The sequence below is a fragment of the Copidosoma floridanum genome, unplaced genomic scaffold (genome assembly GCF_036245765.1).
Source record: "Copidosoma floridanum isolate Cflo_tuat_1 unplaced genomic scaffold, Cflo_Japanese_pri ptg000014l, whole genome shotgun sequence".
Taxonomy (NCBI): domain Eukaryota; kingdom Metazoa; phylum Arthropoda; class Insecta; order Hymenoptera; family Encyrtidae; genus Copidosoma; species Copidosoma floridanum.
In genome coordinates, this window is record NW_028321891.1 from 2,461,460 (window position 1) to 2,488,643 (window position 27,184).

Below are 27,184 nucleotides of genomic sequence, written 5' to 3' on the forward strand. Positions count from 1 at the left end.
CTCATTAACTCGCTCCGTACCTATATTTGTATATCCTGCTCATTGTTTGTAATCGTTTTATGGATTCCTCGCAAATCGCAATAATATTATACATCATGTAGTATCATGTAGACACGCGTAATAATAATAATAATAATTAGTAATAACGTAAGACGCTTGTAGATGATCGTTACTTGAAAAAGCAAGTATATAAATATATAGCAAAGGGCAACATTATCGGAGACAATAGAGATAAGTTTATAATATATACATACTGTACGTACAGAATTGTAACTTGTAATTAGTCGGTATATAAATGTTTAGATGAATGTATTAAAAATTAAATAATAATAATAATGATGATGATTATTGTTATCAGACGTCGAGCAGTGATGAGGAATCACTATGCATATAATACATGTATCATACGAATCGCTGTCCATTTTGAGGGCAGAAAATAAAAAAAAAACGAACGTTCCTGTATCAATTAATCACTAGTTTCATTACATCGCACCACCATCCAATACACATTGTATCTTTATGCATTGCGTAAAATTATGGATATTGTACCAGTAAACGGCGAACTTTTAAGAAGAGCAGTACTGATTTCAAATGGTGCTAGGCTTTTCGAAAAGGACATCCCAGCACGCACAGAAGCCAGTACCTCTGCTATCTTAATGTCTTCTTTGGCGAAACTTCCATGTTCCATTACAAACGTAAGTACTCAGGCATTATATTCTTCTTACTTTGGCGTGTTTCAAAGTGTATACCCGTAGGTAAGTATATAATATAACATGAGCCGATCGGCCTTGGTTGTCGTGTTATACTTACATTGCGCACCTGTTACAGTACCACCTCAGTGGTATATTATATATATACAACTGGAGGAACCCGACTGCACCGATATCGGTTTTCACGCGATCGCGCGCGGGGGAGGGAAGGGAGGTATAGGTGTATTTTTCTCGGTTAGGTGTCCCACGCACTTGTTACTTACTTGCTGGCGGCTGGTTACTTAGTCGTTGCAGCCGGTTGGCAGTCCTCCCGCGATATACCTTTACCTCGATCGGCACCTGTCGTCCCGTTTTTTTTTGTTTTTTTTTCTTTTTTACGTAACAAATATGCTTTTACCCGCAAAATGTATCGGGTTATTTGAAGAATTTTCACGCGTCTCTCAGTCAAAGTAACGAGGTTTCGGGTAACGTGTTTTTACTTTTAATTGGAAGAAAAAAAAAAGAAGAAGAAGAATTTATACATGCTACTACCCCCAAGGAGCGGTTAATAACTCGCCCACGACTGCGTTGGCCAGCTGTCTCCTTACCGATGCACGAGTAAGATGGAAAAAAAAAGGAAAAGTATACAAAAGAAGGGCCAACAAAAAATTCGCCCGGTTGTATCGTATGTACTCCATGTGCTTCACTCACCGGGTCAAAAAAAAAGTATACCTGCAGCATCGCAAAGTAAGATGAAAAAAAAAAAAAAAAAAGAAAAATCCTTCCCCTGGAGATCGGGGGGCTGCAAATTCGCGGAGGGTCCTCCGATGACGCGAGCAAAAGGAGGGCCCCGAAAAAAACAAAAAAAAAACTACTTATGAGCGAATAGCGGGCTGTCGGATAGACAGCGGTAGCATCGGCAGCTACGACGACGACGAGGACGTTGAGGATACTGTCCCAGCGGTCGGCGGGATGGCTTCCTATATGCAGGCGGTCTGTTCACTTGGCGTAAAGCAAGCAAAAGGTGGTAACTTAATATCGGAGACTCGAAGGTACGTATATATATATAGAGAGAGAGAGGAAGGTGCCGGAGGTAAGAGGAGGGTGGGATATGCAGGACAGAGAGAGAGAGAGGAGGAGGTAATCCCACACCCATGGAGTAAGCCTACACCCGGGTTGTCCGTGTGCGCACGTAATATCCGTATAGATGGGCTCTGCACCCCCCATATATATACACACGAGCCAAGTACTTGTATACCTACGTGCCTCTTCTCCGCGACGTCGCCATGGGCCTCTCTCGTACACGCGTAACCCCCCTCCCCCTCCCATCTCCTTGCTGCTCCCCTTTTTTGTTTGCAGCACCCCGGACGTCTCTCTCTAGATTCTTTTTTTTTTTTTTTTTTTTTTTTCCTTCTTTCGTTACTCATTTCGCATACAAGTACACACACGCACGCACAATGAGGACGAAACAATGAGCGCGTCACCGTGTCTCGTGAAAGGGCTGCCCTGTTTCTTCTATACAAGGTGCACTTCATTTTTTTTTTTCCTGCGGGCGGCTTTTCTTTTATTGTCGCCGAGGAGATTCAAATATCGCGACGAGGACCTGCACCGGTGTGTACCCACCGCGACGGCTACTATACATTAAGATATCTGCAACGAGTCTTAATTACGTGATGGTCGGGTGAAATGAGAAGCCGATGCTTTGTCGGGGAGTTTTCCAGGGACGATTCCTTTGTTGTAAATTAAGTATATAGGCGCATCCGTCACGCTTTTGGCTATACACACAGCGTGCCCTATACACCGTGGCAGAACATACGTGCTCTTTTACTACTTACCCGCGAACCGGTGCCATTTCCCTCGTTTGTCGCAAAGTCCTATATACTACACTCGTTTTCCTCTCTCTCTCTCTCGCGTTTTGAGCGCTTGGTTTACACTTTTTTCACAGCCTTTGCGAGGAATTAAGAAAAATACTGGTACACGTCGAGTGTAAAATTTTGAGGAAAAAACAACAACAGAGAATAGCGACCCATCGGTACCCCATAATAAAGTCCTTCGTCACAGGTGCCACAAACGCGACTGTCGATCGATGGTCGATCTCGCACGTACCGATCCCTCGGCCATTTCGCTCATTTCGCGTCCCAGGCGTATCTCGTTACGATTCGTATAGCCGAGGACCGGCTCGCGACCGCAAACTCACGCAGCGGCCAGCGGTAACTCATATACTGCCCGTCTACATCGGCACGGTCATATACGTATATATAATACGGTTATATGCTTTTATATGTAGCAATAGCGATATTAATATTATACTTTTGCGTCATTATTATTATTATGTACGGCAGCCTCGTCGCGCGTCGTCTAACGTGTCGCGCTGCTGAAAAACTCCGCCGTGTCGCGGTCTTTTTCAAATCGTCGGCGTTTACGTAAGGGCGCAACCATACGCGCACACAAGAGCAGGTGATTTATCAAGCGTAGATTAATTTTAGCCATTCACTCAGCATCGAGGTAACCCGATACACACACATATATATATATATATATATACATGTATGTATATACGGAGAATAAATAGTAATGGTGTGTGTAGGCATAGCCGGGAGTCTCGAGGGACGCGGAGAGGTGGGCGAGTGAAAAAAAAAAAAAAAAAAAAAAAAAAAAAGGATTTCGAAAAGAAGAGAGAGCTCGGGACAACTACCCGAGGTGGGTGTAATCGGATGCGACGAGGAGCATCAAACAAGAGAGCAGCCGAAGCGTGCGAGCTGTCATGAAGCGGCTTAAGTAACTTTCCCGCCGCTGGTCCTCTGCAGTTTGCTAGTTTGGGTATTGGGTGGAAATTGGTTACCAATGGAGATACGTTAGAGGGGCTTTTGAATGCTGGATTTACCAAGCGCAATTGCGATGATTGTATACGAACAAGCGAGGAGGAGAAAAGGAAATCGGAAAAGTACCTATATATCGCACGAGGGTCGCGCTTGTCCGTTTTGTTATACCAGCGCGGGCATCGAAATCTCTCCCCTCGCGTATATACAATACTTACACGGTCGCAAATCCCGCGCAAGTTTCCACGCAGCACTGCACCAGTCGCTTCTAACGCGTAGCGTCTGGGGTGTGTACAAATACAACAAGTACTCGAGTCATCGGTTTATCTCTGGTGAATTCCGATGATAAGCTGTATATACTTGGAGTACATTTGTTGGATTAACAGTGTACTTTTGTGGACGGGGACTCTCTGAGGAAATGATAGTACATAATATTACCATGTTACGAAAAACAAAGCAAGCGATAACAAAAGGCATATAGAATGGGGGTGGGGGAGCGTCATGGGCATCGTCCTTGGAAGAGAAAAGCCTATATACCAGTAGGTAAGAAGAAAACTATCTCCCCCAGGACTGTTTTTTATTTTCTTCTACCCCCATGGCGTCACACCCCCTCCTCCGCCGCGTTTTACCATGCAATACACGAGTAGCACGGGGGTGTGTGCGTATATAATACACACATACATATACGTATAGGTACGGCACGTGATGTGCCAACTGCTGACTGATATGTATAAGACCGCTTTTCCGTGGACACAAATGCGCCACGGTGAGATTACTGTGTATACATATATATACGGCATTACATTTTATGTGATGTATAACACGGCAGGCGGTGGACGCGCGTGCATCGATCGATTCCACGAGCCGAATCCAATTGACTCCACGAAATGAGTATAATTACCCTCGCGTGCACCACATGTATATATATATTATGTATGTTATCCACCTACGCATATTTATATTGCATGCGTGCAGCTATTAGTGATGGCTTTTTTCCTTGTTTCAATTGATGTTGCGCGGGGGCTGTACTTCCAACGGAACGTTTATCGAAGGACGTTTGGATTAAAACGTATATACGCGTACATCGGTGACTTCGGTTAGCTCGGGAAGGTAGATCGCGCACCAACAAAGAACAAAAAAAAACAAAAAAAAAAAAAAAACGACAATTTCGTGTGTACACATCGGTTGATCGAGGCTCGGGCAGTACGAGTGAATATTCCGGCCACATCAGAGTGTATAATACGCGCGATGATGAAAGAAAAAAATAAAATAAATTCAACTTACCCCCTTGGAGCTGTGCACGGCAGAGAAAACATCACTGGACACTGGCCCGATGCAGTCGAAACAAAACAAAGAGAGCGACGCAATTGGTCGAGTAATCTTCAAAACTGCAGAGTTCGCAGGGGAGAGAACAACTTCAACCGCCGAAGCGCGCCCGCAACTTCGCGCGCGCAAATTCGAACTTTCAAACGGCCGTCACGCCACTGATATACCATCACTGGCAACTTCAACGCTATCATATACCTATACACCTACAAGTATTTGGTGGCGGGAGCGCACTCGCGACAAGCGCCAATGGACGAAAAAAAACGTAATCAAGCATACAAGCAACGAACGCGCGAATCATCGTCATCAATCTATGTATAAATACACTTAGATTGCAGTGTAAGTGCAGAGAGTACGTGTAATATGCAAAAGTACCTTACTAACTAGCAGTGCGAGTATAGCGACACGACTGATCGAGAGTGACCGTGTGTACGGAGCAGAGGGAGAGAAAAAGGTATACACTTACAACAGTTGTTGGGGGTTGCGCTCTTTCTCTCGGCTCAACTCTCGCAGCAGCCCCCGCCAAAATGTGTGTTTGTGTATTACGCACGTATATACATGTATACGTCCAATATGTAACGAACGAATGAGCGCGGAAAGAGGAGAGGCAAAATTCTCCCCTTTTATATTCGACCCCCACCAACCACCAACCCCGTGTTTACGCGTGTGTGTGTCTGCACTGCTCTCTCTCTCTCTCTCTCTGTTGCATTTTATGTGTATAGTGGCGGCAATTCTTCCCCCTCAACCCCCACTCTCTGCTACAATTTTATATATATAAAATATATATGGGGGGGCCATGTGTGCGTACCAATACCATGCGGCGTTCATTCTTCCGTTCGTTATACCCAATTCCCCCTTGCATCGTTCGCACTATGGCTGTCTATGGGTACATGTAAGCGCGTGTGCCTCTCTCTCTCTCTCTTTCTTCTTTCTTAAAAAAAAAAAAAAAAAAAAAAAAGCTAGTGTATATATACGAATGTACGTGCGTGTGCGTGCGTGAATCATGTATATCGATTTTCTTCTCTCTGCGCGCGGAGAGCGCGTCCCTTACTTACTTGTCCTCCTCCCCTTCCGTAATAGTCCTTTGCTCGCTCCGGTTTTATATACCCTTGTATGGTGTGTGTGTGTGTGGCTCCAGAAGCATATAGATGCGGTGCCACTACCACCATTACCACAGGAAGGGAAGAAAAGAGAGCCCGAGGGCTTGTCGTACATATATGTAACGTAGTAATGTACTTGTGTGTACACCAGAGTCGCAAAAATGTTGGATCGGCTGCTACAGTGTACTTATATACGTGTATAAAATTATACTTACGGCGCTGCTGAGTTTTTCCGAATCGTCCGCGTGTATGTGGATGTTTAGCGAGCAACCAACGCGCTCCTCCACTCATCACGTACTTCTTTGAAAATTGAAAAAAAATTTCTTAGCTCTGCGTCCCTCCTTTTTTTTTTTCGCGCAAGGTATATATACATCTTAATACAGGAGCTTCTCGTTTTTTTTTGGGAAGAATAGACGTCGTCGACAAAGCCGCGGGTACGGAATCCTTTTCCCTTCCACCGAGGAGGAGCCAAGTGATGGCGGGGGGGGGGGAGTATACAAGTGCGTCTTTCAACCGTGTTCTCCTCATCCGGCCCGCTGCATCCCAAATCCACTCCACCGCCACCCTCGCCGTCCCTTTGTCTCTTCCCCCGTGCGCTCTCCCCCAGCGGATGCGAGGTGTGAATTTTTCATTCCCAAAATTTCAGTCGACCTCCTTGGGCTGAGCCACGAAAAAATCCCACCCCGCGTCCATTAACAGATACATCATATTGGCACAGCGGCTGATTAGGCAAAAACAAACCACCCCCCCTCTGTACGTTCTATTCAGTATCGACCCCCCCCCCCTTGTCTTGCCGCTGACTCCGCTCGCGAGAGTGAGATCGTCACATACAACGGTAGGTCCTTCTTCGAGGCTCCTCAAATCGCCTCCTTTTTTAATGACTACACTGCACTTGCACCCCTCATCTCTCTTTAGCTTTCGCGCGCCATATACATGTGGTGCGCGCGCTTTGAGCTATCGTTCCGCAGAAGCGTTTCTTTGATTCGTACATAATGGGTATACAGCAATTGGGATTGTTTCAGAGAGCACACGAGGGTTTTTTTTTTTTTTTGTTGCGGCGCTCCGACAATTACACAGGAGGTGCTGAAATAATTGCTCGGTTGCGCCTCGGATTTTTCTTTTTATACGTACAACGTTTTTTAGTCTTGCTCTTGAGAGAGTGGCGAGAGATGTCTACAGTCTCCCGTTTCAAATAACAACACTGAGTTGATTTTTCGCAGTTGTTTATGTATACCAAATTTATTGACAGCGAAGAGGAAAAATAAACACCATTCGCCTCGTAAAATATATATATATGTGTGTATGACATATTTAATGTGTATACGTGTATATTATAGATCGCCGACGAAATGTTACAATGGATAATGTACGCGTATATGTACACCGAACGGAGAAAAACAAAAAATTAATTTTACAATGGATTATACGAACTACGTATTATTATATATACATTTTACATCGATGTACAATTATGCGTTATTACCACGTACGTGGTTATAATATATACTTGTTTGCGCGTGGTGTTGCTTACAGTAAAATACAAAATGAACAAAACGTTGCAAGCATTCACGTATACTATCTACCGTTTTGACGTACAAACTCGTTCGTTCGTTATCTCTTTCTTTCGTCTTTATCAATCTTATTTACAACAAATGATATTTACAACGTCGTCGTTACACATTATGTTAATTGTGGTTTTGGCATTGCGCGCGTGTGATCATCACCAAAATAATAAACATGATTTTAACTTGATTTAAAATCCTTAAAGGAACATTATTGTAAACAAGTTTAATCAACTGTTGGTGATTCGGCGTACAAAAAAACAATCGCAATCTTAATTGATACTGGATTTCGTATAAAATTGAAAGTAGAGCAATTTTATCAAAGTATCACAATTAAGTAGTAACATAATTTATAATTTTGATAGCTGGAATTTATGAATCACGTTTATTTTAACGAAATATTGGGATATTAATCGAGTAGAAAAATGTTGAATGGACATCTTCAAACATACTATTTTCTCGTTCGGTAGAAAAATTTTTGTATAAAATTAAAAAATTCTCATTATATTACTACGTAATTGTATATGTACATACGAAAAATTGCTAGTCCAATGGCACTTGAAACTTGGATAAATATTTTTACTAAATCATGGATTTACTTCTTGTTTTGAAAAATTATAGTTTTATAATGTATAAAAATTAGTTATTTGGCTCAAAACTCAAGCGAGATTCCAATATTTTCTCAATTCTCTAGTAAAATGCTGATGGAATGAATTCATGGACCTTAGTCTTTCTTTACCAAAATTTATGATTTTTCTTTTAAAGAAACAATCAAACATGCACGTAGAATCTTTTTTTTTTTTTTTTTCTTTTTTTTTTTCTTTTTTTTTTTCAAGTTCAGAGCAAAGGATTATTTTAAACTCCAACTATTTGGTAAAAACTACTATAACTTTTGTTGGACAGAAATGCGGCCGATAATGGATATAATGAATTGACAAAAAGAAATTAATATTAAAAGATGCTTCATAAATTTACTACAGGGCTTATAATACTGAAGTAAGTAATGAATAAACATTACTAAACCGCAAGTAATATAGACTACAGCCTCACTTGTAATTTTACTACATTCATTATTGAACAGAAATGCGTCCCATATCAAATATAGTAAAATTATGAGATGATTTGTAGATTTTAAATTTTTTACAGTATTACAAGTTATTTGTACTTTTGCGATAACTCATTTTGAGAATTTACATAAAAAAATCGACAAGGTGGTAGTAACTTTACAAAAAAATCTTTTTACTGATGTGTAGGTATACACTTATTAAAACACGTAATTACGATAAAATTAAATGCCGGTAAAGTAGAAACCATTTGAGCCGTCAGACACTATTTTAAAAACAACTGTGTATCATAGAAAAGCTGTCATAAATTAAATTCGTAAATAACTAATATTTATTAACAGAACACGTTTTTACAATTTAAAAATGCTATAAGTGTACATCGCTTTCATATGTAACGTTTTTACCTATGAATCGGGTAGCACAGAGTTGCATACTTGTACTTTACCTATACAGGTCTCTGTCTTAAAAGAGATCAAAAAAGTTTTTTCGTCAATGGTTATAATTTTTAAAATTTATTTTAATACCGATACGTTTATTTCAGCCCCATGAAGGCTTGATTACTGAACCCTTGCACTTGGAATTCTTTTTGGTCTCTATTGCCTTACCGCTCAGCAGTGAAGTCAATGAAAGCGCAAAGTACATTTCTAACAAACTCTTTTTTTCCGGCTAAGTCTTGATATCAACGACACTTGTTCCCTAGAATCACCTTGAATCTTGACGTTTAGATGCAAAGATATAACCTTTTACCCCTTTTCTAGTAAAAAATTACAACTAATTCAACCGCACCTAACTGCTTACGCACGTGATTTAATTTAAATTTTTAATTCAAATTAATTTTCTCGTTAAAAAAAAATAACTAAGAGTGTATCAAACAAAATGATTACGTGCTACATTATACTACATTGGTGTGCATAAAAAAATTGTTTTGTGTCTAATCCGTACCAAATTCGCTTTCAAAAAATTCAGCAAACCAAAAAAAGTAATTGATCTGTCATCAATAAAATCAAAGAAACGTACGTGTAAAAATCTTATCACTCAGTCATCTCACGTCGTCATCACATATTCTCACACTCTAGTCCCAATATCAGGATTTCGTCTTGCTCTTCGCCTTAACACGAGGCGACACAGAGTACATTTTCCTAAAAATGGACACAAGATCCGTCTGCGGAAACAGATTTTCAACAATACCTTCAAGCAACACATAAAGCAGTCGTCGATTGAGCACAGGCCTCTGAAACAGCTCAAAGACACGTAAGAGGCCGCGCCGCGTCGTCTCACTGCCAATGATATGTTTCAACTCGTCAGACAAACACGAGAGCAGGGCCACCTTCGCGGCCACGCGCGTTCGGTTCTTCGTCTCGGGGTCCCGGACAGGTTTGGAATCGGCCAGCACACCGTTCGGCCAAAAACTTTGTCTGCAAAGATATATTTTTTGACGTGAAAAACAACGTTATTGATAACCAAAATACAAATTTAAAGGCTCAATGCTCACTTGAAAAGTTTTAGGTAATGTGCCACGTTCTTTGGACTAGTCAATAAAGATACGTATTCAACGATCCGTCGATTTACTATGTCGCCAAACATTGTTCGAATAATCTGTCGTAGTAGCGTAACTATACGACGGCGTAGCCACTGATTTCGATTTTTCAGGTCGAAAATTTCATCCATCAACAAGAGAATGATCCTCAAAGGGATATTATCGTCTGTCTAAAATTACAAGTTAACGCAATCAACAAAAAATGTATTTCATTTAATTACAAATTGTCGATTGAAATAATTACCTCTGTATCGATACCAGCTCCTACTTTGACGCTTTCATAGAAAACACTGTTCTTTTTCGAATTGCCGAATAATTTGCTAATATTATCCATTACGCCATCAACAGTGTTCATCATATTGTCTGGCATATTTTTTACCGTTTGAGTCACTGTTTTCATAGAGGTCTTTAATGGATTCACTATGGTATCAATCTAAAAGAGCAATAAAATATTGTTTAATCAATCACCAAGCCAGTAGTTATTATTATACATTTTATTATTCTAGAGTAATAAAAAATACGTACAGTCCTCGCGATATGTCCCCCAGTGACACCCTTGTCGTAATCTCCCTGTTCCAAGAATGATAATAATAAATTTTGCAGTCCCATGTGGCCCTCCATGATTGCGGGTTTAGTTAGCTGAACCAACCAAGCGTTCAACATGACCATCCGCCTTTCAAGCACCGACCTATCCATGTTGTGAAAAGCTTTCTTTGCGGGAAATGCTATTTTTGCCAGATCGAAATATTTTTCTTTGATTTTTTGGTACAAATCATAAAAGTCGGAGTACCTTAAAAAGTGATATTGACAAATTGAGTTATCGCAACATTGTAACTATTGATTTTTTTTTTTTTTTTTTTTTTAGATAGACGACCTACCTTCGGTAAATATGCCACTTTTCCTGGTAACCGGAATCGTATACTTTCGACACGGCTACAGCATAGATACCGTAAGTCTTTCCTTTATCGTTGACTATTCCCGTTTCGATTATTTCGACGTTCAAATCGAAACGACCCTGCTGAAGCTTTTTTATAACGCTTTGATCACAAGCACCATCGTCGAGCCTGAGAAATTGATCCGCATTGTTTTCAATCAAGGTATCGACCACATCTTTGCCTTCGCTTATGTTGTCAGATTCCCCTGCACCCTGACGCGATTGCCTATCTTCTCGACTGTCGCGACTACTCCTACTGCCTCTTGATATTCTATCGTCCAAGTCATCGCAAGAACTGGATTTACTTTTGGTTTCTCGACTGATTGAAATTCCTGAAATTTTTTTTCATTAGTACAAAATAATCAAAGTTACCTCGTTGACTGTCTTGCAGAATAACTTGATTCACCGTCGATTTTCGATTTTTCGCCATCCTTTTGATTCTCAACATGCTCTTCCAGTACATCGAGTTCGTTGTTAATACTCGACAAACTAATACTGTCCAATGATTTGGAATCATCTTCCGAGGTCGGGTCTTTTAGGAGGTCTAGTTCCGCCAATAGCCTTAAGTACGAGACCGACCTTTTGAATGCCGGCAGGAATTTGTCTTCGTTTTGAAGTTTCTCGTAACAGCAAGCCTGCAGCTCGTCAAACCACGTCTCCTTTACCGACTCAGTTTTAATTCTAACAACCAAATTTTTTACAAGATTATCATCCAATTGCAGTTTCGAGGAATTTTTGTCGCTGAGATATTGCTGATAAATTTTTGTGGCCGCCTCTTTTAAATTTTCTAGATCTGAATTTTTCTTTTTTGACAAGCTATAAAAAAAAATTATACCTTACATTTAGCACTGGAATCAATATGAAATTTTAATACGAAAGTGAAGACGTTAATCTCTTGCCTCGATGACGAAGAAGAACCCGTTTGGGAATTTTGTAGCTTTTGCAACTCAATGTCGGATATCTGTTGTTCGGCAGACACTCGCCAGCCATAGATATTTAAGTAAAAGTACAGATAGGCTTCGGCACTGACACTTGTCATATAATCGATAAAGTAACTCAGAGCTATGTTATTTTTTAATAATTCATCCAAAGGCAAATTAACTGAAATTCGGGAAAAAAAAAGTTATTTTAATTTGCACACCTTAAAAATTGATAGCGTTAATAAAAAACAAGATAGCCTTATACCTAATTTATGACCTGGCACAAGCAGTCGATTCCAGTCGGGAAGGGGACCAGCCCCGTCGCTTTCCGATGCATCTAGGCCTTCCTTCATACTGATAATTCGACTATCTAAAATTTTTTTAACATACAAGAGGCTGTTCAGCTGCTGTTTAACAGTCAAGTCATCGTCGTGGCCAGAATCTTTTGATCGTAAATACGCTATTTCTTTACTAACAATACTTTTTGTCGCCGCCAACTCTTCTAAACTATCTGTTGTTCTTATTACAGTTAAAAATATGTCACTCCGCAGAGTGGCCTCCTTTGTGCACTGAAAGTAAATTTTCAAATCTATTTGACACTAATCAAACTAAATGAATTCAAGTGCACCACATATTTTTACAAGCACTCACCAGCCATATAAAAGTCTGATTAATGTAATCAGGGTCTGAAAAGAGGTCTAGGAGAGGCCTAATAATGACGTTGACCAAGAGCTCCCTCAAAATAAACCGGACAGTCAGACAGTCAAAGTCAGCCTTTGGTAGCAGCAAGAACAGTAATACCTCTGCTATTTCTCCCAAGAAGGCGAGCTCTTTGGCTTCATCCGTACATACTAGATCCCTGCATATAAGATTTTTTTCCATCTGTACTTCCAGGTCAAAGAATATCTTTTCCAACGTTTCGGTTTCCTTAACATTTTTCGTTGGCTCGTTCAAGGCCGTTAAATTAGGAATATAAAATTTTGACTGGGAATACCAGAAGACGTCAGTTTCGCTCTTGTTTCGCCTATGAGTTGGAGTTTTCTTTGGTGTGCCACCAGACGTGCTCGAACTGCTGCTGACTTTATAAGTCTGGTTACCTTTCACCTGTTTCAATCTTGCCCTTGTCTGTCTGTACAGTCTCATATGAGAAGCAGCATCGTCAACAAGTCTTGTTGTTAAGTAGGGAATCCAATCCACACCTTTTACTCTACAAAACAGAAGCAGTGATGAAAAATAATTTATTAGGACATAAAATATAATTGATAAATAGACAGCATAAAGGAAACTGATTGTTTACCTGTTTGCTATGTTAATGGCAATTTTTTGGGCAGTGTCTCGAACAGATTTGGTAAATTCTTCGTCATTAGTGAGGACACTGTACCAGGGCTCAACATAATCTCTCAGGACAAAATCTAAAATTTCCTAAAATGTATGAAAGATAGGGCATGAGTTGGAAAATACGATCCAAGCTAATATGTAAAAGGAAAAAAAAGATCGATGTGTTTTTATACGCACTTGCAATGACTCATCAATGACTTGACTGCCAGTGACTCTCTTATCTGAAGTAACTGTCACCTTTTTTTTAGATTCGCCCAGAAGACGCTGAAAAATAGTAATATCTCATGATAAATTTTACGCTCAATTAGAGTACATTTGTTCAATGGGTTATTAAATCAAAAATCATACCTGACGGAGTTTCTCTGTTTTTTGAAATAAATTTTCCCTACCGACCTTGACGTCATCCTCGAGTTTGAAAGAATTGTTTCGGTATATACAAGTAATGACTCTAAAATAAAAAAATAAAAAAACAGATGGTATAGAATAAATTTTTTAATCATAGATAAGCTTATTTACAAATTTATTTTGGTTCATTAAGTATCATTACCCTAGCGTCAGGACAGCTATGCACGATACAAGTCTTATAAGTGTTGTAAAACTGAAGATGGCAAAGAGCAAGATGAAAATTGCTCCCGCTATCCCGTAATGAGAAACGTTCATCTGAAACAATTTTTAATGTGCCTTTTAAAAAAATATGCATATGTTATATAGATACATTAGCAAAGGAACGTCAAATATATTTGACTCATATTTTAATTATTATTTAATTATATCAGACACACATAATCAACGTATTGTAGATAAAACAATGACTAAACCATTTTATGTTATCTTAAACTAGAATCGAAAAGAATTTTGTTATGACTACGTCACGAATTTTTTCGATTGATAATTAATGAGTGAGAAAAAAAATAAACAAACGTTACAAAAAAGAAAATAAAATATATGTAATAAATGATAATGTCAATGAAGATGTCAAAAATCGGAAGTAAGTAGAAAAGAACAAATAATAATAAACACCTGCTGATAGGAAGACGGCACCCGTGGTAAAAGCCACATTGAACGTAGCGGGACAAATCCATACCTGTCGAATTGTGTGAGTTGTGAAAAAAAATTGCGCAGTACATTATCACAGTTTAAACAAACAGGGGCGTTAACTCCAATTTTTTTTTAACAACATAAACGCGAATTCACGATTTAAGTATTCACACATCTAAAATATACTCCAATGTTTAGACAAAAAAAAATCATTCTAAACATTGCATTGAATGCACGCATTTGGATTTCTTGTAATACAATCGTACAAAATAAGCTTTGAGTATTACCAAATGGCATCGTAATAGCTTTGCATTCCAGTGGTCGAGCGGGTTGTGCTTATTACGAAAACGCGTACCTGGCGTGCAGCTAAGAGCTAAGCCAAAAATAATACTCTTTTTTTTGTAATGCACTGCAGGACTACTACTAACTACAGTTGATATAACCTAGAAACTTCTATTTGCATATTTTTTCTGTCTTTTGTTAATTTTTTTTTTTTTTTCTTTTTTGGAACAATAATTGAATATAGTGTTTATTGTTGCAAAGTGTAAACAAAACAAAATCTTATAAGCGTGAAAAGTAGAAGACAATCGGTTATAAGTTTAATAATAATTGTTCAAAAATTCAAAATAATAAATCTAAATAGATAATTTAGTAGACCAATATTATTATGCGTAATGTATATAAAAAAAGGTGAATGAAAGTGAAAGTTTGCGCCATGTACATGGTGGCCGTGGATCTTCTGCTCCACCTTAGGATACAATTTTTTTTTAATGCTGCAATTGATTATTTAATTACTTTTGAGAATATAATTAAAAGTTAGACACAACAGAATGGACATGAAAGATTGTAATTTAAATTTTTCCTAGTAATCAATTATCCTCGTACTGATAAGGAGCCGATCGAGTATCATAATTATACTGTAAGTTGATGCACTCGAACTGACTGACCACATTTTTATCTCTATACACCCTCAATGAGTTTTAATCAATCATGAACCGCAAACTTTCGTTTTACTCAATGTTTTCACTGCTGTGGGTCGAATGAGAGTTTATAAATAAGGCAGGGATGCTATTTATTACTTATCACTTGCATAAAAGAAAAAAAAAAAAAAAAAAAAAAAAAAGTAACACTGCAACAGGCAATCACAACAGAAAATTTTCACCAACACAACACAGAGAAAGCCACTATCGAGGGACGAAAATGAAGCAAGTATTCACTGGCGTTGGCTCCTAAAAATAAAACAGCGAAAAACCTCCACCGGGAGGCCGATAGCCGATACATCCTGATGACCACGATGACGATAAATAACTATACATATACCTTTATAGAGTACTCGTCAAAATGTGCGGGCTGGGCCAAACTACATGTCAAAATAGAAAAAAAAGATTGACGAACAAGAGCAAGAGGAGAAGAAAAAAAACAAATAGAGTATTAAAGAAACGCCTTGTTTTCCTTATATGCTTATTGCTTACCCTGCGATGTCCCGCGAGTGCACCTACGTGTACGTACCAAGTTAAGTGCTTGGTGAGTGTGTAAATAATATAAGTACCTTCGGAGCGCCAGGAGTCGCATGTTAGTTAGCTGACCCTCCCCGAGGAAGCTCGTCATCGGCACGACGACGACGACGACGTCGATGACGCTGTTGTCGAAGTGCTTGACATCACATACACTAACTTATAGGCTAGTCTGCCTTGTGCCTGTACGGTACACTGCTTTATGCCGCTCTGGCTCTCTTTGCTCCACGGCCACGCTCCGTTCACTCCCCGTGTCACCCGTCGACCCGTGTCTCACACTTGTTACTTACTTATCTCTTTTTCTTTGCACGGTTAAACAAGAGTATTCTTTATCTTCTTTTTGCGGGTAGTGCGGGTGTGCAGGTTCTTAGTGATTTTATTTGTTGCTGATCTAGGGACTTTAGAGGCGTGAAAACCAAAAGCCAAAAACTAAAAATGAGTAGTGTCGGTCAAGTCAAATCAGTGTCGGTATCAATTATAGTTACCAAAAAGAAATTTCAGTCGGTCAATCAGGACGATTGTAAAATCAATTTAATTTTTATTGTATTTCCTTCAGTCTAAGTCTAACTGTTATAAATATTACCAATATGCCGATTATCACTCTCCTAATAAACTATCCCAAAGCTTTACCCTGATTAGCGTTTGCTGATGCTGACCATGCACCGATAATTGTATTTAAATGAAATTAACCAATTTACATTAAAATTAAACATATTACTTACAGTTGCAAGTTCTATTTTACAAAAATTTTTTATTTATCCCATGAAAAAATTATTTACATTATTGCATATGATGAAGGACGCAATTAACATTACATTTTAGTTAAAAATGAAAAACATCTTAATTAACTCTTACAATTCGACTTGAACAATACTTGATATTACAGTTAAAATTTGAATGACTATACCATACATAGGCACATGATTTAAATAGCTATAGTCATTTGCTTGGAAGTATCTTAAAAACTGTTGAAAGAATAAGATGACGTTTAAGTACTGTACAAAGTTTCGTTTCGTTGCAACTCTACCCAAAACACAAATCATTGAGATGATAAAAATGAAAAATGAACAATATGAATGGGTGAGCCTAAAATGTTGATTGAAAACGCTCGTGAATATGTGAGAGATGAAAAAAGCACTTCACTCTGACTCGGAGCCGCTTTCGCTGCCACTACCACTAGCACTGCCACTTCCACTGGCACTACCACTGGCGCTACCGGCTTTGCTCGGAGAACCCGAGCGAGAGCGCGACCTCGAAGGTGACCGACCAGGCGAGCCAGAGCCCGACCTGGAAGCCGAGCGAGAGCGGGAGCGGGACTTTGATAGGGAGCGAGACTGCGAAGAACGTACCGAGCGACTCGAGCGCATGGAGCGCGTAGAGCGAGCTTTCGATAGCGATCGAGACCGAGATCTGGGCTTTGAACCAGACTTGCGGCTCGAAGCCTGAGAGGAAGCCGGTGAGGATGAACGAGATCTCTCTTCTTTATTAACCTTTTCGAGTTTTTCTTTATTCTCGTCCTCCTCATTATCCACGTTCTCTTGCTCTGCCTGCTCGTTATCTTCTCTATCCGATTCTGAAAATAAAGAGACATTTAAAAATGCGATTTAAGTCAAACAAAGTACGAATAATTGCAAACACGGTACCTTTTTCTTCATTTTTAGATTCGGTCTTCTGAGGTTCCAATTCTTCTCCTTCCTCTTCCTCCTCTTCATCCTCCTCACAAGGTGGTTCGAGTTGTTTTTCTCGGTAACGCTGCATACGGAATTCCGTGGCGTTCAATGGCCGATGGCGTACGACAAGCCTTGTGTTATTAGCTGGTTGTCCGACCTTTTGTCTTCGTTTACTGAGTCTCACACGTGTCTCCAATTCATTGTAATATACCTACACAAAAATTAAACCATTTTTTTTATCCTGTGATTATTATTCTACACCTTGACAAAGAAAAAAGACTTTCAAGCCATTCTTACCCCCTCTTCCCGCATAATGAGGAAGTAATTCTCTTCGTACCCTTTGGAAGCTTTACTTTTAACATTCCAGTTGTATTCTCTAGCCATTTTATAATCATACTCATCATCTTCAGCGTAGTCGATTCCAGAACAAAAATCTCGCTTTCTCTTTTCGAGAGTTTCCTCAAACGGCAAGAAGTAAGCAACAAATTGTTCTCCACTTTCATCCATCACACCACTAAAATAAAAATATTGTCAATTAGTTTCTATTTTTGTGAGTAAATATTCATGAAAAAAAGTTTTGCTTGATCACGATTACCGAATCATTGCTTGAGACATCTCTTCAATTTGTGCAGGAACCGAGAGTCCCATAGGTGCTGGATCAGAATCAAAAATAACTTGGGCGCAAGGGTACTTCCACAACTACACATTTGGAAAATCCAAAAATTAAAATCTCCATCGTAATATATTTCACAACGAGGTATACCTTGAAATCTGGGAAAACAGGCCAAATTTCTACAGGATGAACGTTAGCTTTGCTGTAGTGTTTTTCAATGGGTTTCTTATTATCTTCAAATGTTTTCTCTATAGCTTTAATTTGTGAATCACGATCCATACACAATGTTTCTTCCTAAATGTTTTAATGAATTGTTAAAAATAACAATCATAGTCAAAGATAAACATTGAACTAATAGTAAAAATAAATTGCATTGGTACTACCTTAAAGTGCTTTTTAATATTATGACCAACTTTTGCTTCAACTTTATCAGATGTGGTTTGAGGTTGAAATCTCGTTTGTTCGGTGGAAATATATTCTGTACGCCTGAGCCAAGAGACACTTTTAGCGTGATGCTTGGATCTCTTTGAATCTTGTGGCATGAGAACATCCTCTTCCAGTAACTTCTCATCCGCAGGATCTAATTGAGCATTTTGATCACTGGTGTAAGTCTCTCTGTTTATCAAATCAATTTCAACTCCCAAATCGTGCTCTGTGAGTACCTCATATTTATAATTCCGCTCTAGAGACGTCGGATTGTACCGAATAAACCTACAAAGGGACATTTGGTTATACAAAAAAACCAAGCTGTAGTTAGTTGAATAAATTGAATGTGCTTCTCTCATTACCTGTTAGTGTCAAATGGATAACTGATAAACTTTGGATCAAACGCAATGTCTGGAAGCGAGTTGCAAAACTTGACTTTGCATATGAGCTCCAATCTACAAAAAGCGAGAACATCGAAAAAAATAAAATGAGTGGCACTAATTATTTACCATCCATATCAATGAGCATAGAACAAAAATTGTAAAAGTAGAAATTAATGTGTTTTAGCAGCAGGAAGGTTGAGGGTTAGGGATGATCACTGTTTACCTTTTCTCTGCAGGTCTTGTTACACTGCGCTTCTCAGCAGCTCCGTTTTGTATGGTTGGAGGCATTGTTCTGAGATTCAAGAAGATTGAGAAACAAATATCACTTTGTCAACCGACAGTTGAAACTCTTCATTTCGTTTGGCACATATACTTAAATTGAAGTCATCAACAACGGTGACAACAATATACCTATGTGTGTGTGCCGACAGCAGCTCCAATCTCCAATCCATTCTGCTGCTATTGGGATTATGCCTCTACCACGTGACCTCAGTGTATATATGACTAATATAGATGCGAAATAACACAGGTCTTATGGGAGGAATCTTGATTTTATTTTTTTTCGCACTTAAAAAGATATTGAGCTTAAAAAGGTTGTTAATTCCATGTTACTGACATAATTAGAATTACGTAGTTATTTTTTTCCTTTGGTGAATTCGTTCATGAAGGTTGAAACAGCGTTTTGAACGTATACGGAGTGCCGTTTAACCCTATACTTTGAGCTGTTTACCTCTGAGCATCAGCAGCAGTAGCGCAGCAGCAGCAACAGCTGAAACAAACAAACAGCTCAAAGTAGGGTTAAACGGCACTCCGTATACGTTCAAAACGCTTTTTCAACCTTCATGAACGAATTCACCAAAGGAAAAAAATAGCTACGTAACTCTCATTATGTCAGTAACATGGAATTAACAATTTTTTTAAGCTCAATATCTTTTTAAGTGCGAAAAAAAATAAAAACAAGATTCCTCCCATAAGACCTGTGTTATTTCGCCTCTATATTAGTCATATATATATTGAGGTCACGTGGTAGAGGCATAATCCCAATACTATGTTGTCTGCTCCAATCTCGTGACTCGCGTGACCAAAGCTTGTGATCGATGAAAACATCTCTTGTGTAGAAACAGTAAAGTTGTAAGGATTAAGCAAGACAAGCGGTCATATTATAAAACAACATATTATAGTGGAGTTGATGATTTTCAGTCTTATTGCGATCAGGTAAAGATTCAAGAGTCAAAAGTCTTTGCAACTTATGGCGGATCGCACGAAAATCATGGAAATCATCCCAGCTTTGCCGGACGAAAACATTGGTGAGTCCTCGGAGCAGCTCTTCCCTAAATATTTAAAAAACGATTTATTGCCTCTAACGCACTTACTTTCATCTTTGTAGAAATGCTTGCTGCAACGAGTATGTTGCAGCAGCAAGCTGCCGACATAAGGAGCCAGAAAATCAATTGGCAGGCTTATCTTCAGTTAGTATATGCACATAGTAATAATTATAATTTAATAACTTGAAGTTGCACATTGTCTCTTGCTCTCCAGATCCCACATGATCTCAAAGGAAGATTACGACTTTATTGTTGCCTTTGATACAAGCGATGTTAATGCCAGAGAGGCCAAGCTCAAAGAAAATCCTGGACAAGCTGCCAAGACTTTCCTCAGCTTGCTTGGACATGTATCCAAAGATCAGACCATTAAATACATCCTTACTATGATTGATGACATACTTCAAGTACTTAATTGTCCTATAAAATCTTAAAAATCGAAGACGCTATTCGCATGATGTCTCTAAACTCTGACGTTTGTTACTTTAATAGGAAAATCGTAGCCGTGTGGAAATTTTTAAGGAACATTCTATCCGCAAAAGAGAATCAGTTTGGGGTCCATTTTTAAACTTGTTAAACAGAGAGGATGGTTTTATTGTAAACATGACAGCCCGTATAATCGCAAAATTAGCCTGCTGGAGTCACGATCACATGGAAAAAACTGACCTTCAATTTTATTTGACTTGGCTCAAGGATCAACTCAAGATCAGCGTAAGTTCTTTAATTTCCAATTTGTCTTTGAGAAATTAAAGTACTTTTTTACTTGCGAAACTTTAGCGTTTTATGGTTTGAGCTTGTGATTTAGAAATGTTGATTTTATCTCACTATTTTATCCATAGTAGTTCCATCAATCTCTTTCATTCCACGTTTTATTCATGTGTTACTAATTGCAACTACGAATTGAGATTAACTCATCACGCATGCTGTAAGATAGATAACTGCTGGTTCTTTGCACGATATTTTATTCAAGCTTGCTTATTCGTTTGTATAACGTTTTCATGTAATTAATTACTTTGATAAAAAATGATGTAAATTAATTGCTTTATAATGATCTAACTTGACAAAAACAAAAATTGCGCGACAAATTAGAAAAAAAATATCAATTACACGATTCGTTTCTAAAACAGCTTGTAAGTGTTGCTTACTTGCTCCATGATAAAATAATTATTTTAATAAATAACAGAATAAGTCTAAGTAAGTAGGGGATTTTTTAGTTTGAAGCCCTACCAGAGAGAAGAATGCATGCTGACATAATACAAGATGACCATTCTACTGAAGCTAGAGAGGCCAATGAGCTGCATGAATTGCTCAACCCGGTCGGTTTAGTAACACCGCATAATTAATTAATGGTTGATTTCCTAATAACTAAGTATTGAAACGCCAAGTTTTTTTTACAAAAATAATTGACGAAGAATTCCTGTCGTACAAAGCCGATGGCATTAACATTTCATTCTTGAATAGCTGTTGTGCTTCATTTTTTTTCTTCTTCCTAATAAGGAGTATTTTCCTGATGCAACTTGCATGATGATCACTAATAAAAATGACATTCAAATTTTTTATTTAAAATGAATGCATCTACCATTGGAAACATTTATTGAAATAAATAAGTAAATGAAGAACAAACGAATAGCCTGGAGACAAAGAGTGCAAATAGAAATTCAATAAATATTAATTATATGATTCAGAATAACGATTACATTCAATCAGCCGCAAGATGTCTGCAAATGATGCTTAGAATAGATGAGTATCGGTTCACCTTTGTGTCAGTTGATGGAATTTCCACTCTCCTGAGTGTTCTCTCTGGCAGAGTTAATTTTCAAGTCCAGTACCAGCTGATATTTTGCTTATGGGTGCTCACCTTTAATCCTTTACTTGCTGAAAAAATGAATAAATTCAACGTCATCGTCATACTTGCCGATATTTTGAGTGATTCGGTTAAAGAAAAAGTCACGAGAATCATTCTTGCAGTATTCAGAGTAAGTTAATTCTAACATGTTTCATCAAGGAACTTCCTCCAGTTTGGTCATTCATCTTGATAATATTACGAAAATTTCTTTAGAACTTGATTGAAAAAGTAGAAGATTCACAAGTTGCAAAGGAGCATTGCATTGCCATGGTTCAGTGCAAAGTCTTGAAACAATTGTCTATCCTCAGCCAAAGAAAATTCGATGATGAAGATATCATGGATGATATTGAATTTTTGAATGATAAATTGCAAGCGTCTGTCCAAGATTTGAGTTCGTTTGATGAATACGCTACAGAAGTAAAATCTGGTAGACTAGAGTGGTCACCTGTTCACAAGTCTGGGAAATTCTGGCGAGAAAATTCGGGTCGTCTTAATGAAAAGAATTACGAACTGCTTCGCATATTAGTTCATTTGCTGCAAGTCAGCAAGGATCCTTTAGTATTGAGCGTTGCTTGTTTCGATGTTGGAGAATACGTCAGACACTATCCTAGAGGCAAACAGTAAGTTATTATTATTTATTTTTTATTTTATTTTATTTTTTTAAATATTGATGATCAATAAATTGAGCGTTATTTACAGCATCATTGAGCAACTGGATGGTAAGCAGTTAGTTATGCAGTTACTCAGTCACGAGGATCCCAATGTTAGATATGAAGCACTTTTGGCTGTACAAAAGTTAATGGTACACAATTGGTACGTTGAACTATTAGTCATTGCATTATTGATCGCTCTTGTCAATAACTAAAAAAAAAAAAAAATTTCAGGGAATACTTAGGAAAACAATTAGAAAAAGAGCAAACAGGAAGTAATGGGGCTAAAGCTGGAAATCTGGTGCCAGCTAAAGCTTAATTTTGAAAAAACTCGAATTTATTTAAATCGAAGCTTCAAATATGTTAAATGTTGTTATTTCATTTAAAATATTTTTGTTTTAATAACTTTTTAATTAAGAATTTAATTAGAAATCTCTCAGTATTTTAGTTTAATAATTTTAGCATTAATACGTGTGTATTGTAAATATAAAGAATGTCGCTCAAATATCTGGTTTACTTGAAACATTTCGTAAGAATATTAAAATTCACAATATTTGTCCAAACAATAATAAATGTAATATACTCTTTGGAGTATTGTGCTATCATCAACGGTGATAATAGGTAGGTAAATTACATCGCAAGGCCATTTGTACTATCTTATCTATACTTCATTAAAAATATTTTATTGTTATCTTAAAAAAATAAAAGTTTGTTGAAGTACATAATGATAAAAGAAACGATTATTTTATCTATGATCTTAAAATATCATCCATCGTTTTTATTAAAAGAAAGACTTAGATAACAGGAATTTTTGACACCCGAGGCGAAGCCGATTATTTTTATTGAAGTTTTACAATAATTGTAAACTTATACTTGAAAAAATTCATAATAAAGAGTGTTGAAAATGAAATTTTTTTTTAAAGCTCATTGCAAACGTCTCAGCAATGCAAACTCATTAAAAAGGCCTTTGTGTTCGATGTTAGCGTTGAAAAACGATTATCACTGATTTAGACATCGATTAAACGTATGTTCCGTGCAGAACTGACGATCGATTCTATTCACCGGTGAAAGTCATTAAAATATGACGATAAATTTTAAAATTTAAAACTTATAAATAATTAATTGCTATACGAATGTTTTGTATTTACATTCATGTCAATCGATTTTTTCTTATTGCGTTGATATTCTCAGTAAAAGATTTACAGACAAAATAGCGAATAAATTTCCGTAATGCACAATTAACTATGTCAACAATTTTTTAGCTTCGTGATGTTAAATTTATCAGTTTATCCAGTCCAAATATTTTACATAAACCGTGATTATTTAGCAAGAAAACATCGTAATTGACGTTTTGCACAAGGATATCGCGGAAAAATAGGTTCATATTTGAAAAATTATTTTTTTGTTACTTGAGAAATTATAATTGCTCCAAAAAATAAAAAAATGCATGTATTGTAAAGTAAGAAACATCGTCACTTTTTAAAAGAATATTACGTTTTACTCTGCGAGAATCTAATTTAAAAAAGCTGTATTATTTCAAAAAAATTTAAAAAAAAGCTAAAAAAGCCATCGCTCTACATGAAGTATATCGTATAAAAATTATAGATCGTTGAAATATTAATTTTTTTTGTATTAAATATTATTTTTTTACAGTACAATTCGATCAAAAAATTTTTTGATATTTTATTCTGGTAATCACAATACTTGTTGTATCACGTTACATTGATGTAACGTACATAATACAAACCTTTAAAAATATTTTGGTATGAGATATAAGTATATACGTACAACAGAAGAGAGTCATAAATTGACCAAAATAAGGATACAACACAAGTACTTATGTGTTCGTATTAGTCTTCAGTACTCTCATTCTTCGTCAGCGAACACCATATACTTAATGGCATACTTAATTCAATAGAAAACTCAAGAAAAGTTAGCCAAACATTATATTTATCAAATAAATTATAAAGACATGGATGAGTTGTTCTATGAATGCACATAATATAAAATTTTAATAATGCAATACGTATAGGTAGTAGAAATAAAACACGTTTTTTTGTTTTAAATGTCGAAGAATCTAAGATGATAGTATTTATTGTGTTCGTATTTTCATTTACATAAGGTGTAGATAAGTTTTACCCTTAGAAATAGAATTAATGGTAGTTAAAAATTTGTCGGATGTACATTACTTTATGTTGCAATAACAATGTCAAAAACGACACATTTGATTTTACGAAATAAAAAAAAAAAAAAAAAAACAAAAAGCTAAAGGTTATATTAAAAACAAAAACAAATATAGTTTTATGGTGTTGGTGTTAAGATGGCTGCAACGCAGGCAGCCTCGCAGGTCGCAAAGGCTGCATTGCAAGCAGCCAAGGCCGGAGTAGCGGCAATGACGGCACCTGGAACAGTGCCGAAGGTAAATCCAGCCGCTGCAAAGCAAGCGACGGTCACAGCCGCACACCCGGCATAGCAAATTCCAGCAGCTATGGGCCCCGCTGCCGCGTTTTGCAGGAGCATAGCGATGGTGAACAAAACAATCAACTTGTTCATCATCTGAAACATTAAATAAGAAGGGAACAAAAAAAATTTTTCGAAAATTTTCTGCCACGCCATGATAAAACACGATTCTTAAAAACAATGCCCACCACTTGGTGCTTAGGAATAAACCTTTTTGATTTGAAATGGAAACTATCAGCACTTCCGAACGTCCGAGAGTTACGAAAATTATATAGTTAAGTATTTATTTTTACCTTCGAATTCTTCAGTACACTACGAAATACGCAGTTTCAAGTCCTGTAGCCTGAACACTCAACAGGCAAATCAGTGGCAACTGTAAAGAAGTCAAATATTTACGCTTTTTCCTCTTTGACGACAAAAGATGGACTGCAGCGACTTTTCACACTCCGTTATATTCGCTATGCGCCTAAGGTAAAACGCCCAATACTTGGACAAAACTGAAATTCAGACCGATACTTGGACAGTGGAAAATCAGTCATTGTAGCAAATAAAAAAGAGATATTTTAAAAAACGTAATAGATTAATATTGCTATGATTATTATTGATGATATACTTGAATTTTTAAAAAAATTTCAGCAACATTTAATACATGCGAATGATTCTAAATTTCACCGTAGGCGCCATAAGACTGCGATAATTTTTCTCCGTTTTCTATGATTTTGATAATAGGTAATGCTCGTTAAAATTAATCCAATGCATTTGTATAAATGCTGTATGGTATTATTTTACAACTTTTACATTAATTAACAATATTTCTAATGTAATCGTGGACAAAAAAAATTTTTATAATGTAAAATTAGCTGTCCAAGTACACCTCACGATTTCGTAGTAGTTGGACAGACGTGGAGCTCTTGTCCAACTTCAGGTCATAGGCACAAAAACGTCGTAGCCAGTACATGGACATACAATCAAAGTTGTTTACCTTTTAACGTAGTTAATCTTTTATGCGAATTTTTTAAACAAAAGTGTATAAAAAGTGAAGTACTTTGTAGAAAAAAAACACTTTACTAATCAGTTTTGTTGTTAAGGGGTGCACCGCTTTAAGAAAATTGTTTTTTCAACATTTTTAAAAGTTAACCTCCAATTCACTGTAAATACAGATGAAGTATGGGTTCTGAAAAGAGGAAAAATGTTTTTAAAAAAATATAAAATAATGAAAAAGAACAAAAGTGGAGGTCATACAACAAAAACAAAAAAGAAAAGTAAGAAAAATTATAGTCTTATTAAAAATAAATCTTAAATAACAAAATTAAAAAAAAAACAGTAAAATTGGTTTTACACTATCTCACTGATAGAATAATTGAAAAAACTGAGTACCGAGGTGAGAGCTTAATTGAGTTGGATAATTCGTTTGCTATTGAAGAGATGCAGTTCCTTCTAAAGAAAATTCAAATCAAGAAGGAGAAGTGCGATTCCTCACAATTGAAAATGTTGAAAATCAAAATGCACCCTGAGGGATTTATCTTGCATTTAATAAATTATTTTTGGAAAAAAGATTAATAATTTTACTTACGAATTTTACGTAATAAATTTGTTATTATTTATCCCCTTCGTTAACATTTTTTCGTTATAAGGTATTTATCTAAATACATACTTTAGTTTTAATAAGTACTTGTGCCTTATCGTAATTTATACAACTGTAAAATCGTTTAAGTTAGTATTGTCCAAGTACTGCTTTCCAACTTGTCCAAGTACTGCAGCATTGTCCAACTTTTGGTTTTCAAGGTTGTCCAACTACTACGACAGTCTAGAATGATTGTCCAACTACTCCGATAAGTTGACATGTTTTAAAATGTACGATAACTATTATTTAAGAGCTATTTTAAAACATTTTTTGTGTGTTATATAATCCTAAGGCATCCTAATTACAAGTAATTATTTAAAAAATATGGAAGTATTGCACATTAACTTCG

General features: G+C 37.1%; 4 protein-coding genes across 7 annotated transcripts; 1 reads left to right on the forward strand and 3 right to left on the reverse strand.

Annotated features, from left to right (window-relative positions):
* Nucleotides 1-8,411: 8,411 nt before the first annotated feature.
* On the reverse strand, nucleotides 8,412-16,163 carry LOC106638179 (sorting nexin-13). 2 transcript variants are annotated; one of them, XM_089591974.1, is made up of 15 exons: nucleotides 15,877-16,163; nucleotides 14,310-14,373; nucleotides 13,837-13,949; nucleotides 13,638-13,737; nucleotides 13,467-13,553; nucleotides 13,249-13,373; nucleotides 12,603-13,158; nucleotides 12,217-12,520; nucleotides 11,931-12,132; nucleotides 11,438-11,847; nucleotides 10,976-11,363; nucleotides 10,623-10,887; nucleotides 10,342-10,530; nucleotides 10,053-10,267; nucleotides 8,412-9,975 (listed from the first exon to the last, which is right to left on the reverse strand). In XM_089591974.1, exons 1-15 carry the CDS (start codon nucleotides 15,933-15,935, stop codon nucleotides 9,645-9,647), a joined length of 3,408 nt encoding a protein of 1,135 aa, XP_089448100.1. In that variant the 5' UTR covers nucleotides 15,936-16,163; the 3' UTR covers nucleotides 8,412-9,644. The 2 variants fall into 2 exon arrangements, with proteins under 2 accessions (XP_089448100.1, XP_089448101.1); XM_089591975.1 differs by lacking the exon at nucleotides 14,310-14,373.
* A 409-nt stretch (nucleotides 16,164-16,572) lies between these two features.
* LOC106638154 (RNA polymerase II-associated factor 1 homolog) lies at nucleotides 16,573-19,421 on the reverse strand. Of its 2 annotated transcripts, none has more exons than XM_089591834.1 (8): nucleotides 19,157-19,421; nucleotides 18,913-19,005; nucleotides 18,508-18,835; nucleotides 18,275-18,418; nucleotides 18,107-18,210; nucleotides 17,809-18,025; nucleotides 17,485-17,722; nucleotides 16,573-17,378 (listed from the first exon to the last, which is right to left on the reverse strand). In XM_089591834.1, exons 1-8 carry the CDS (start codon nucleotides 19,219-19,221, stop codon nucleotides 16,981-16,983), a joined length of 1,587 nt encoding a protein of 528 aa, XP_089447960.1. In that variant the 5' UTR covers nucleotides 19,222-19,421; the 3' UTR covers nucleotides 16,573-16,980. The 2 variants fall into 2 exon arrangements, with proteins under 2 accessions (XP_089447960.1, XP_023248554.2); XM_023392786.2 differs by having other exon boundaries at nucleotides 16,573-17,414.
* Nucleotides 19,422-19,892: 471 nt separating this feature from the next.
* LOC106638177 (V-type proton ATPase subunit H) lies at nucleotides 19,893-23,799 on the forward strand. Of its 2 annotated transcripts, XM_014351236.3 has the most exons (9): nucleotides 19,893-20,240; nucleotides 20,321-20,402; nucleotides 20,473-20,662; nucleotides 20,748-20,966; nucleotides 21,470-21,571; nucleotides 21,941-22,231; nucleotides 22,315-22,721; nucleotides 22,801-22,914; nucleotides 22,986-23,799. In XM_014351236.3, exons 1-9 carry the CDS (start codon nucleotides 20,183-20,185, stop codon nucleotides 23,068-23,070), a joined length of 1,548 nt encoding a protein of 515 aa, XP_014206722.2. In that variant the 5' UTR covers nucleotides 19,893-20,182; the 3' UTR covers nucleotides 23,071-23,799. The 2 variants fall into 2 exon arrangements, with proteins under 2 accessions (XP_014206722.2, XP_014206723.1); XM_014351237.3 differs by lacking the exon at nucleotides 21,470-21,571 and having other exon boundaries at nucleotides 19,897-20,240.
* A 1,009-nt stretch (nucleotides 23,800-24,808) lies between these two features.
* Nucleotides 24,809-25,674, reverse strand: LOC149374740 (uncharacterized). The gene is made up of 2 exons (XM_089591992.1): nucleotides 25,505-25,674; nucleotides 24,809-25,307 (listed from the first exon to the last, which is right to left on the reverse strand). The coding sequence occupies exon 2, from the start codon at nucleotides 25,305-25,307 to the stop codon at nucleotides 25,053-25,055; it is 255 nt and encodes an 84-aa protein (XP_089448118.1). The 5' UTR covers nucleotides 25,505-25,674; the 3' UTR covers nucleotides 24,809-25,052.
* Nucleotides 25,675-27,184: the final 1,510 nt, after the last annotated feature.